Source organism: Barbus barbus, assembly GCF_936440315.1.
Source record: "Barbus barbus genome assembly, chromosome: 8".
Taxonomy (NCBI): domain Eukaryota; kingdom Metazoa; phylum Chordata; class Actinopteri; order Cypriniformes; family Cyprinidae; genus Barbus; species Barbus barbus.
Window position 1 is genome coordinate 35,405,001 of NC_136736.1, and position 13,828 is coordinate 35,418,828.

The window sequence follows — 13,828 nt, forward strand, 5'->3', positions numbered from 1 at the left end:
TGAATATTATGCAGAATATTAATGCAGAATATTAGAATGTTACTGATGCTGAAAATTCATCTTTGAAATCACAGAAATAAATTACATTTAAAAAATATTCAAAAAGAAATCAGTTATTTTAAATAGTAAAAATATTTCAGAATATTACTGCTTTTGCTGTGCTCTGATCAGATAAATGTAGGCTTGGTGACCAGAAGAGACTTTAAAAAACAAATCTTACTGTTCCAAAACTATATACTTTTTTTGCATTATGTAATCAGAGCTTGTTTGGGGGTGGGGGGTGGGGGGGGGGTTACTTGCACAATGTAATTTCTATATTTTATGGTGAAATATGATGCATGCTCATGAGATTTGCTCGTGTGCATCAGCCAGTGTTCTCAGTAGATTAGAGAAGTTTCTTCATCATCATTGCTGCTGTTGTTGTTCTTTCTCGGCGGCGAGCAGCAGCGGTCGCAGCCAGTGCAGGTATCGGGACAGTTTGGTGAAAAGCAGTCCATCATCGCAGCCTCCAGCGGTCAGAGAAACACCGGTCAGGAACGCCGTCTTTCCCTCCACCGTCGCCACAGGACTCCCAGACTTCACAACACACACCTTTGCTCCGCTCCGGACCGAGACCTCAGACTGCGGCTTCTGCATGCAGAACATCTTATTGGTCATCAGGAAGCTGAGGTTGAGAGTGTCGCGGCAGTCGTCCAATGAGAGGTAAGAGTGTGTGGCTCCACCCGTGACCACGCCCTCTCGGCCCGCCCTCATCAGGATGTTCTCGCTGTAGTCCTTCTCCGGCAGACAGAGTGGGATGATGGACATGTTCTGTGTGAAGGGCTCCTGCAGCTCCAGGAAGGCCAGGTCATCCTCCGGACCGGACACATAACGCTTGTGCGGCGTCCAGCTGGAGACACGCAGCACTGCGCTCGAGTGACGGCCCGCTGGAGAACACAACAACACAAGAACAGAACACACAGATCACAAACGAGGCTCTCGGGTCACTTCTGACGGGTCACTGACAGCAGGGTTACATATAAAATCATGCATATCTAAGAGAAGGAGAAACACTTCCCATCTTTTGCTGATATGAAAGGTCATGTGTGCAGTCGCAGGGTTACTATATTCAACTAAAACTGTACAAAAAAAAAACACTTTTGATACTTGAAACAAAACATAATTGAATTGAGCATTGAATCAACAGATAAAAAATAATATTCATTAAAAAAATATTAATAAAATGTTTCATTTCAGCTAGTTGCCAAGGCAACATTTCTTATTTTCGTTTAGTTTAAAGTGAAGTACTAAAATAACAAACTAAAACTAATATATAAAAATTAATAAAAACTACATATTTGCAAAAAAACCTAAAAGTAAAATGAAAACAAATCTATTAAAAATATATATAAAAATAAAATCTAATTCAAAATATCAACAAAATCTGTATTAGTATATGAATGCTACTAAGATAACAATTCAGTCAAACTATAAAATACTTTGATAAAAATGTATTTATTCACTTGAAGCTTGTTGTTTGTCAAAAGCTTTATTTTCTTTCAAAACCAGAAGCAGTGTAGTTATTGTTAACTAAATCTAAATAATTAATTTAAATAATGGTATAAATAAATAAAGCTTAGATGAGAAACTTAAAAAATGTTAAACCTTGTCTGCAACTAAGATTAAGTAAGTTTGTTGAAGTATTAAAACACTAAAACTAAAATAAATTAAAGCTAATATATATATATATATATATATACTAAAATGCAACCACATAAAATTACTAAAACCTCAATTAAAATGAAAGCTGAAAATATATAAATAAAAGCTAATTGAAAATATTAATAAATAGTATAATAGTAAATAATAAAAATAAAACCAAAGTTAAAAAATATAACCAAAATATAACCAGAAATATTGCTAATATAATCTTCTCTGAGCCTGATGCTAGCGAGTGTGAATCTGCTGGACTGTGACGACTAAAACAAACTGCTGAACTCTAAAGTACAAGTGTAGGGGTGATGTTTGTACTGTTTGTAGATGATTATGCACTGTGTTGTGAACTGGCTGGGTCATGGTGTCCAAGACAAATTTCCCAGGAATGGGACAATAAAGTATATTCTATTCTATTCTATTCTATTCTATTCTATTCTATTCTATTCTATTCTATTCTGTTTTATTCAATGTTGACTAGAGCACATGAGGGTCAGTTAAGACGAGTGTGTTATGTAACGCTGCTCACCGACAGTGACCTGCAGTTGCTTCAGCGCAGACATACACGCGACCGACGTCAGCACAGACTTCCGTCCCAGAACCGCACCATGACACACAACGTCCCCGCTGGCGTTCACGAACTTCACCTGCAGCACAAAACACACCATCATCATGCAGCTGCTCTTCTTATTGGATGTTTGTTACGGTGGCCGAGAGAGCTCAATGCGCTGCAAATGAAAAAAACACATGCAAATTAAGAAAACATAAATTTGATTTGCACATGCTGCAAATACAACGTGACAAATCACAGAAACGTGCAGCAAGTACTCGCAACATAACTAAATACAAAAACGCGCTGCGAAAACAGAAAAGTGCTGCAAATACTCACAACGTGACAAAACACAAACGCTCTGCAAATAATCACAACGTGACAAAATACAGAAATGCACTGCAAATACTCGCAACATAACTAAATACAAAAACGCGCTGCGAAAACAGAAAAGTGCTGCAAATACTCACAACGTGACAAAACACAAACGCTCTGCAAATAATCACAACGTGACAAAATACAGAAATGCACTGCAAATACTCACAACACAACTAAATACAGAAACGCGCTGCAAATTGGCAGACATTGGAAATGTTTAAGGGAACAGCAAAGTGACGAACACAGCTGGGACGTGCTTATCAATGTTTGCTCTGAAAGGTGAGATTTGTTTTTTATTTTAACATCCTGATCGTTTTTTTTTTTTTTAGCCTAAATAAGCTGACAAAATACACAATTACTGTGAAAGCTTATATAAGCTGGCAAATTTACTTTTACAACTTCCCTTACAAAAACAAACCATGGTTTTACTATTAAAATAAATAATAGTTTGACAGCACATGTGCTGTCAAACTGATGAAGATGTTTCCTTAATTTGCAGGTGCTTTTTCTATTTGCAAGTGTTTTCTTAAACTGAGCTCTCTTGGCCGCCATAGATCGTGCATGGACTGATCTGTGATCTGAAGAACCGTCCAGTGCTCACCTCCCATGGGCAGCGTCCATCAGGACAGAAGCTGGATGCCTCTGTTGTCCCGCATGGGTTCTGAACTGTTTGTAACACACAATAGCAGGTTTATTACAGGAAGCATGTTAGAGAAGAGCGGATCTGTGCAGTGATGCAGTGATGGTTGGGTACCGTGAGGCGAGCAGCTCCTGCCGTCACTGTGAAGCGTATATCCGCGCGCACAGAAGCAGCGGTACGAACCCAGCATCGGTTTGCAGAAATGCTCGCATGCTAAAGGCCCAGCAGACGGACACTGGGATTTGTCTGCAAAACATCATCATCATGAAGCATCTGACAGACAAACTCAGCAGACCTCACATCATGTGTTCACCAGTGTTGGGAAAAGTTACTTTTATAAGTACTGCATTATAATGTTGCGCTACTCTCTAAAAAAGTAACTATTTATGTTACTTAGTTACTTTTTATGGAATGTAATGCGTTACGTTACTTTTGAGTAACTTTTTAAATCTGGGCAGGACTTGTTTGTTTTTAATATAAAAAGTTTTACAAATGTAAAAGCTCTTTCACAACAAAAGTGAAATAAATATGCCTCAGACTGAAGGAAATGTAGATGCAGGTCTGTACAGTAGAGGGCGCAGCTCAAACTAATCACATGAAGAATATGACGCAGGAGAAGAAAGTTCAACACTATTCAGCAATAACTACAATCAAACACAAATGTGTTATTTTTGCTTATTAGTATGGATGAATTAGATCATCGAAGGGCAGCAGCAAAGACACTGGTTAATAAAATGGGAGTAAATACATAAATGATATTTGTCTTATTTATCATATTTAATTATTGCAGGTTTGTATAATATTCTGAGTTTGTATTTGACTGTTTTTATTGAGGTTGAGGAACACTGAATGTGTTTTAGTGCAGGTGAGATGAGTAAATACATGCTGATATTTAGTCTAGAACTACAGTAAGATCATGTTGATATTTAGTCTAGAACTACAGTAAGATCATGTAGATATTTAGTCTAGAACTACAGCAAGATCATGTTGATATTTAGTCTAGAACTACAGTAAGATCATGTAGATATTTAGTCTAGAACTACAGTAAGATCATGTAGATATTTAGTCTAGAACTACAGTAAGATCATGTAGATATTTAGTCTAGAACTACAGTAAGATCATGTTGATATTTAGTCTAGAACTACAGTAAGATCATGTAGATATTTAGTCTAGAACTACAGTAAGATCATGTAGATATTTAGTCTAGAACTACAGTAAGATCATGTAGATATTTAGTCTAGAACTACAGTAAGATCATGTAGATATTTAGTCTAGAACTACAGTAAGATCATGTAGATATTTAGTCTAGATCTACAGTAAGATCATGTAGATATTTAGTCTAGAACTACAGTAAGATCATGTAGATATTTAGTCTAGATCTACAGTAAGATCATGTTGATATTTAGTCTAGATCTACAGTAAGATCATGTTGATATTTAGTCTAGAACTACAGTAAGATCATGTTGATATTTAGTCTAGATCTACAGTAAGATCATGTTGATATTTAGTCTAGATCTACAGTAAGATCATGTTGATATTTAGTCTAGAACTACAGTAAGATCATGTTGATATTTAGTCTAGAACTACAGTAAGATCATGTTGATATTTAGTCTAGATCTACAGTAAGATCATGTTGATATTTAGTCTAGAACTACAGTAAGAGCATGTAGATATTTAGTCTAGAACTACAGTAAGATCATGTAGATATTTAGTCTAGAACTACAGTAAGATCATGTAGATATTTAGTCTAGAACTACAGTAAGATCATGTTGATATTTAGTCTAGAACTACAGTAAGATCATGTAGATATTTAGTCTAGAACTACAGTAAGATCATGTAGATATTTAGTCTAGAACTACAGTAAGATCATGTAGATATTTAGTCTAGAACTACAGTAAGATCATGTTGATATTTAGTCTAGATCTACAGTAAGATCATGTAGATATTTAGTCTAGAACTACAGTAAGATCATGTAGATATTTAGTCTAGAACTACAGTAAGATCATGTTGATATTTAGTCTAGATCTACAGTAAGATCATGTTGATATTTAGTCTAGATCTACAGTAAGATCATGTTGATATGTAGTCTAGAACTACAGTAAGATCATGTTGATATTTAGTCTAGATCTACAGTAAGATCATGTTGATATTTAGTCTAGAACTACAGTAAGATCATGATGATATTTAGTCTAGAACTACAGTAAGATCATGATGATATTTAGTCTAGAACTACAGTAAGATCAGGTAGATATTTAGTCTAGAACTACAGTAAGATCATGTTGATATTTAGTCTAGAACTACAGTAAGATCATGTAGATATTTAGTCTAGAACTACAGTAAGATCATGTTGATATTTAGTCTAGATCTACAGTAAGATCATGTTGATATTTAGTCTAGAACTACAGTAAGATCATGATGATATTTAGTCTAGAACTACAGTAAGATCAGGTAGATATTTAGTCTAGAACTACAGTAAGATCATGTTGATATTTAGTCTAGAACTACAGTAAGATCATGTAGATATTTAGTCTAGAACTACAGTAAGATCATGTTGATATTTAGTCTAGATCTACAGTAAGATCATGTTGATATTTAGTCTAGAACTACAGTAAGATCATGATGATATTTAGTCTAGAACTACAGTAAGATCAGGTAGATATTTAGTCTAGAACTACAGTAAGATCATGTTGATATTTAGTCTAGAACTACAGTAAGATCATGTAGATATTTAGTCTAGAACTACAGTAAGATCATGTTGATATTTAGTCTAGATCTACAGTAAGATCATGTTGATATTTAGTCTAGAGCTACAGCAAGATCATGTAGATATTTAGTCTAGAACTACAGTAAGATCATGTTCACACACAACACTCTGCACTTACTCCTGATTTCTCTCAACACCAGAGCTGTCACTCAATACATCACAAACACAGGAACTGGAGTATAACTCAGATATTTCCTTCTAAATTAACAAGTAATGCATTACTTTACTAGTTACTTGAAAAAAGTAATCTGATTACGTAACTGATATTACTTGTAATGCGTTTCCCCAACACTAGTGTTCACTACACTGTAAAAAAAAAAAGTTGAGCAAACTTAATATTTTAAGGCAACCAGCTTCAGCAGATTTTTGAGTTTTCTTAAAATTGTTGTTTTAAGTTTATACAACAAAGAGTTGAGAATCTCCTACAAAAATAAGTTGAGAGAACTCAAAAATTAGCTGAAGCTGGTTGCCTTAAAATATTAAGTTTGCTCAACTTTTTTTTTTTTTCACAGTGTAACATCACTGGTGTAAATCACTATATTCACCGGTTTGACAGTCGCTGCCGCTGTACGCCTCCGCACACGTGCAGGTGTAACCACCGATCCCATCCCTGCAGGTGCCGCCGTGTTTACAGGGGTTCGAGCGGCACTGGTCTCCATCTGAAAACATAAAGATATTCATTATTATTACAGCTACAATAATGCAGCAGCTCAGATCACTATCAGAATAGTGCAAATATAAAAACTGTGTGTGCAGCAAACAATATGAGCTATCAAAAGCTAGTGAGTATTCATCAGGTCATTTATATAATGATCATTTCATTGAAATCCATTTATAGTATGATCAAACTTTCTGAAGGTTACTTACCATAGTATTTGTTCCAGAACTCATTCTTTAAAGGAAAAAAAAAAACAGTTATGAGAGCAGCATTTAGTTAAACTCACACATTCAGAGAGGAAACACGTGTGATTCATTTATATTTAATGTCTGGATGTTCAATGAACAATGATTAAACCCTCGTTCGGTTCCTGAGAGGGGGCGGGGCTTTGGGGGTGTCATTTGTATAGCACCGCCCCCAACTATTTCCTAATGATTTTTCAGTTTTTTACTTTCAGTGTCACTTTCATTACAAATAAAAATAATTAAACACTAACAAATAAGAAAAGAAGAAGAATGGTAAAAAGTTTGTTTAATTTGCTCATGTGTAGCAACTATTGTTTTGTTGAGGAGCCAGTCACGCGCGCTCAGCTACGGCAATCGTTTTAAGTTCATCATCAACAGCGATCATATATCTAATAATCATAGAGGGATATTTAATATCTAGAAAAAGAGCGCGGACTTCAGACAAATCTCAGAATAGCTCAGATAGGCAGATCTCTGCGTCTGGTCAGTAGCTAAAATGTTGAGGGTTAAACTTCAGATAGATTGTCCAAAAAGACTGAATTAATGTCCTTTGCTCAACTAGCGGTGATGGGAAAAGAAAAAAAAGGGATTTTTGATCTAAAAATGATGTTAAACAGACTTTGACCGCTGTACCTCATTTACAGATTTCCGCGCGTTTTTTAACCGCGTAACATAATTTGACAGTGAAAATGCTAGCTATCAGATTTAGCTTCCAGCATGATATTAATGTGGTGTGAGGCTTTATTAATGTGTACATCTACTCCAACCCTAAACCTACCCTTACAGTATTAAAAATAATAATTATAAAGAGCTGTTAATGTCTAACTTCTATGTGCTCAATATCTGTAGACTTTATAATGTGACCTTATAAATGCATTGACGGACGTTTTAATAACAAGTGAAGAAAATTTAAGGAACACAATTGTTGTACAGTTTGAAAAGACAACTTCCCACAGATCTAGAGAGTTTTAACTAATAAAAAAAAATAAAAAAAAGTTTTAGGCTTTGATATCTCTGTTTCAAACACTAAAATATGGAAATATATCTAATGATCACACTGCAAAAAAGTGACTTTCTTCATCAGTATTTTTTGTCGTTTTCCCAAAACTGAAAACATCTCCATTTAATTTTACTGGAGAAGCAAAATGACAAGATAAGAAGTCTTGTTTTCTGAGAAACTGATGAAAATGAAGTGAGTTTATAATTAAACCAAGAACAAATATCTGCCAGTGGAATCAGAAAAAAAATCTTAATTCAAAGGGAAAATGTGTTCATTCCCCATCGACAGATTTGTTTTAATCATAAACTCACTTCATTTTGTCCAGTTTCTCAGAAAACAAGACTTCATATATTGAAAGTTTAGATATTTATACAAGAAAACAAGACAAAATTATTGAGGAAAATATACATTTTTAGCAATGCATGCAACATTTAATACCATGTTCTGATTTAAGACCCTAATTTGTGGAAGGGAGAATGAAGACGTTTTAAGACTCGCAGAACACCTGGTCTTTTTAGAAGCTTCTAAACAACTCCAGATTACAGAAACCGCTTGTTGAGAGACCGTTTGTGTGATCATTGCCTACGAAATTCAATTATTTTATAAGCATCCCAACAAAAACAGTCCTGAATCACTGATCAGTGATGTGTTTGTGATGATCATCAGATGTCATACTGTCTTCTGGTCGTTCTCGAAGCATTCTCTGGCTTCTTCTTTATTGCATCTCTCCTCAAAGCACTCGCGCTCCAGATTCCCCTGCAGGATCTCCTCCAGCAGGAATGCATTGGCCCGTCTGGAGCGCTGCAGAAGCGCATTGGCTCGCCGCTGGGACCGAAACACTGGAACACACCCAGAACTTCAACAAACATCATGCTGTGCACGTTTGACAAGTTATCTAACAGTAGCTATGATTCCATCCACCTATTTGTATGTGCATTTTGGGATATTGCATGAAAAACGCTGGATGGAAACGCCAAGATGTTATATTTTATAAAAACCGTATGCGCACAATTGAGTAGGAAAAAATGCAAATAAACTACAATGGAAACACTTTTACCGAATAAATTTGACCATGCGCATTAAAAAGTTATGTGATGTTGCACGATGGGACGGGGACACCTGACTTACCAGCGGACCGATCTCATTGCACAGCGTCTGAAATGTCTGAGCAAAGTCTGTCATCAAAGTATTTCCGTATAATATTCTTGCACGACTGCGTTCACAAACAGCTGGCATTCACCTCCGAAAGCATTAACCACATTTATTGTGTTTCGTCTTTATCATATATGAACATTATTACATTCTGTGTCTTCTCCTACTTTTCTTCGTGATGTTTAGCGCAAGTTAATCAGGAAGGGACGATTTTGTTCTCTTTAACTCATTGGATGGAAACAGTGCTTTATTCACAAAGGTTTTATGCGATATTCAAATTTAGCGCATAAGTTTAATTTATAACTCTGGATGGAAACACAGCTATTAGCACCGAACGTCCTAATCAAACCAGTAAAACAGAGCAAAAGAAGGACAGCAACCATGAATCCAGATAGTTGATCTCTCACCCGTCTGTTGATCCGACACCTGATGAGCGATCAACGTGAAGAACAGCAGACGACATATGAGCGATTCCATCGCGATCAATCAGCAGAAGCTCTCACCGACTGTCAGTCACTGATCACAGCGTCTGTAGCCCCGCCCACAATCAATACTCAATAACATCAGTTCCTCTCCAAAGAGCGTCTTCTTCAGGATTCTTCAGCGTCTTCTTGCGTCTTTCTTACTGTACACAACGACAACATTTAAGACACGTAGGATGTTCAGAATTTGAAATCAGCGCATTGAGTCACGTTTGTTCATTCCTATGTTTTTCATTGATAGTGAAAATGAGATGGTTGTTGTGTTTGAGAGAGACTGTGTGCTCAGCGCTGTGTATCTGGACTCTAGTCTGTCAACATGACCTCTGAACGCTTCATCTGTGTGTTTGTGAAGGCCTCCACATCTACTTGACTAACTGGGGCCCAGGTCAGGAAGCAGACAGACTGGCTAAACCGACCGTCTGCTAGCCGCCTCACGTCACAGAAGTCAGTTAATTCTCAGCACATAGAGACTCCTTCACCTAGATATCACACTACAGAGACTGTGTCTGTTCCCCGAACTAGAAAATACAGAAAACATCCAAACCAAAGAAAGAGTAACAATTTAATTGATGTTCAACAAATAAAAAACAGACATAATACAGATAAACAAATGATAAAGCTTGGCTTATTGAATATTAGATCCCTTTATTCGCTGGATCTGAAAAATGCTTACTTTCATCTCCACATAGCCCTCCACCACAGGCAAATCTTGAGATCCGCCTTCGAAGGAGTGGCTTATCAATATACGGTCCTTCCCTTTGGACTGTCCCTAACTCCTCGCACTTTACGAAGTGCATGGATGCGGCTCTTTCCCCGCTGAAACGGATGGGAATCCGTATTCTAATTACCTCGATGACTGGCTCATTTTGGCCCAGTCGGAGGATGAGCTACTTTCTCACAGATCCTTTCTCCTCAGCCACTTAGAATGCCTGGGACTCAGGGTCAGTTTTGCCAAGAGCTCTCTGTCCCCCAGCCAATGAACTTCGTTCCTGGCAGCAGTTTTCAACTCAGTCCACATGAGGGCTATAGTCGTGCCAGATCATGCACTGGCTAAACAGCAGCTCCAGGCTTCCTTCAGAATTGGAACCTCTTACCCTCTCAAAACATTTCAAAAGATGCTGGGCCGCATGGCCTCTGCGTCACCAGTACTTCAGTTGGGTATGCTCCGAATGAGACCCCTTAAGTACTGGGTGAAACCTAATTCCGCCCTATGTGTGGCGTCATGGACGTATCCGCATCAGGGTGGACCAGGCCTGCGTGGCAGCCCTGGCCCACTGGAAGGAACTACAGTGATTCGAGCAGGGCGTGACTATGGCATGGGTTTACAGAAGGAAGGTTGTCTTGACAGATGCATCCAACTCAGGTTGGGGAGCTCTGTGCGAGGGCAGACCGACCCTCGGCTCCTAACGAACGCGGAAGGCCAGCTACACATCAATTGCCTCGAAATGAAGGGAGTATGTCGAGCTCTTCAGACCTTCTTTCCAGTGATGAAGGGACACCACGTACTAGTCAGCTCAGACAACGTGATGGTGGTGTCATATATACAAATTGCCAAGGCGGGCTCACCTCGAAACGCCTTTCCGAGATGGTAAAGCGCCTCTTGGAGTGGGCACTTCTCAACCTGCGTTCATTGAGGGCAGCACATGTGCCCGGCATACTGAACCAAGGAGCAGACATGCTATCTCAGAGAAGAGTTCACTCCCACAGACGGTTCAGAAAATCTGTGAGATCTTTGGCAAGACAGAGATCAACCTCTTTGCCTCAAAAGACAACTCTCACTGCCAAACTTACTTTTCAAAGAATGAGGACGCGGTGGTCCGCGAATGGCCCAACCTCCTCCTGTATGCTTTTTCCCCGATCGCTCTGATCCCTCAGGTAATCAGGCGAGCCAGGGAGTGCAGGCTGGCCCCGCTCTGGAGGAACCATCTCTGGAGCTCAGAGCTGTCTCAGCTGCTGACTGCTGCTGATCCCAAGCCCGAACTGTGGGCCCTACACCTCTGGGCTCTCGAATGGAATCAGTAGATCTTCCCAAGAGTGCCTTGAATACCATTCTCACAGGCTATAAGCCCCATCTACGAGACACCTCTATGCCCTTAAGTGGTCGGTTTTCTCCGCCTGCTGTGCAACTCGTGGCGAGGACCCGATAAAATGTGACATATCGGTGATATTGTCCTACTTACTACTTAGAGCTGTTGGACAAGGGCCGCTCCCCTTCCATGCTAAAAGTCCATGTGGCAGCTATAGCAGCTTCTCACACTCCTATAACTGGACAGTCGGTGGGGCGGAACAACCTAGTTTTTCGTTTCCTGAGGGGTTCTAGGAGGCTCCATCCGCCCCGACCCCTACATGGGATCTGCCCACGGTCCTGAGAGCCCTCAAAGGCTCCCCCTTTGAGCCACTACAATCTGCAAGCTTAAAAACACTGTCGCTCAAAACTGCTCTGCTGCTGGCGCTAGCATCGGTTAAGCGAGTAGGTGACTTGCAGGCTCTCTCGATAAGTCCTGCCTGTCTTGATTTTGGGCCTAACGACTCCAAAGTTGTCCTAAAGCCAAGACATGGTTATGTCCCTAAGGTGCTCACTCCATTTCGAGCCCAGGTTATTACTCTCTCTGCGCTTCCTCCTTCTAGGAGTTTAACCTTCTCTGGCCAGTCAGGGCATTGAGAATTTACGTAGAGCGTTCCGCACCCTTTATGCAATCAGAATAACTCTTCGTATGCTTTGGTGGCCGCACCAAAGCAGAGGAAATCTCGATGGTTAGTTGACGCTATCGCACTAGCATACTTCTCCCTGGGCCTTCAGAGCCCCATTGGAATGAGAGCCCAATCCACTTGAGGTGTAGCCTCTTCCTGGGAGTGGTCTAGTGGTGTCCATAGCAGACATCTGTGCAGCGGCCGGCTGGGCCTCACCGACCACATTTGCCAGGTTCTATAACTAGGACATTGCAGCCTTGCAGGCCTGGATTTTATCTGCTTAAAGTGGCGCACGCCTGTCTAAAGCCAGGCTCACACTGTGCGATTTTTAATAGTCTTTTGCGATTGTTGCTTGTCACACTGTACGAACATGATCCCAATGTCAGACTGTAGGATCTCAGTTGTCTTAATGTCAGACTGTAGGACAGTCAAGACGCGATAAAAACGGACGTACTCAAGAAGACTTGTCCGGAGTTTTACATCATCAATACGTGACCCGCGTTCTCTCGCTATAATGGTAGCTAGCAAACAACAGCAACGTGTAGCGTTAATTTTATTAATTACATGCCTTGATGTTAAAAAAAAAAAAAAACACGAAAAAGACGACGTGTGTGGAGCAAGTCATGGCTGGGCAAAAGAGGACTTTATGGACTTCCAGTCGAACTTGAGGTAATTTTGTTATTCGAGTTTAAACATCCTGCCCCTTAACAAATAAACTTTAAATAAACTTTACTTTGTACATATAGTGTTTTTTACAAATAATGAATGGTTTGAAGTTGTCGCGCTAATTGCGTCATCAAGTTCAGTGCTCCTATTGGTTCTTGGTTTGACGGTCGTCGTAGGAGATGTCACACTGCAGGAAAGTGTCTGAAATCTTCTGACACTGCCAGAATTTAATCGGAGGAAAAAATTGATCGCAACGGCCATTAATCGGCTGTCGGTAAACATGTCAAACCAGCGATCTAGACAACCGATTTTAGCCTAGGATTATAGGAATCTTTTAGGATTTTCAAAATTTGTCTCAGACGACCAAATCGTGGCCAAAATCGCACAGTGTGAGCCGGGCTTAAGGCGGTCTAATTCTCAGGCATGCCCTGATTCTTCAGGAATGCTCTTGGCCCTACTACTAGTGCTGAGACCGATGACTATTGGAACGATTATCTATTGTCTCCTGTAGGGCTCACCCTGCGCATAATTGGTCCCTCTGAGCCTTTATTGCTCAAGGCCAGTTTGCATCAGTCATTCCTCTTCATGGCACAGCGGGATTGTATTTGTTCCCCATAAGCATCTAGCAACGCATTACAAGTGAAGTGTTGAAAGGGAACGTACTCGGTTACTTACGTAACCTCGGTTCCCTGAGATATGGGAATATCTCAAGACGCTGCACGACTCAGTGTCGTCGCTTCAGTCGAATTTATCTGAAATCCTATGGCGAAGTGCCCACTTATATAGCCAGATGGCCCGCTCATTCTGGTAGGCTCTGGCGGGCTTCACCGCCATAGGCTTGTGCAGCACCGCAGCAATGAACCATTGGTTCATTTTTTTATTCACTGCATGAACCAATGGCCGTGGAGTT

General features: G+C 39.6%; 1 protein-coding gene across 1 annotated transcript in view; it reads right to left on the reverse strand.

Annotated features, from left to right (window-relative positions):
* Nucleotides 1-9,820, reverse strand: part of LOC306874116 (vitamin K-dependent protein Z-like) — a 10,817-nt gene extending 997 nt beyond the window's left edge. Inside the window, exons 1-8 of the mRNA XM_079423895.1 lie at nucleotides 9,487-9,820; nucleotides 8,603-8,766; nucleotides 6,892-6,916; nucleotides 6,570-6,683; nucleotides 3,375-3,506; nucleotides 3,222-3,286; nucleotides 2,222-2,339; nucleotides 1-926 (exon numbers count right to left, since the gene is read on the reverse strand). The exon at nucleotides 1-926 is cut by the window's left edge and continues 997 nt beyond it. Of these exons, the coding sequence (XP_079280021.1) occupies nucleotides 406-926; nucleotides 2,222-2,339; nucleotides 3,222-3,286; nucleotides 3,375-3,506; nucleotides 6,570-6,683; nucleotides 6,892-6,916; nucleotides 8,603-8,766; nucleotides 9,487-9,556 (1,209 nt within the window). The 5' untranslated portion in view covers nucleotides 9,557-9,820 and the 3' untranslated portion in view covers nucleotides 1-405. The remainder of the gene's footprint in view (nucleotides 927-2,221; nucleotides 2,340-3,221; nucleotides 3,287-3,374; nucleotides 3,507-6,569; nucleotides 6,684-6,891; nucleotides 6,917-8,602; nucleotides 8,767-9,486) is intronic.
* Nucleotides 9,821-13,828: the final 4,008 nt, after the last annotated feature.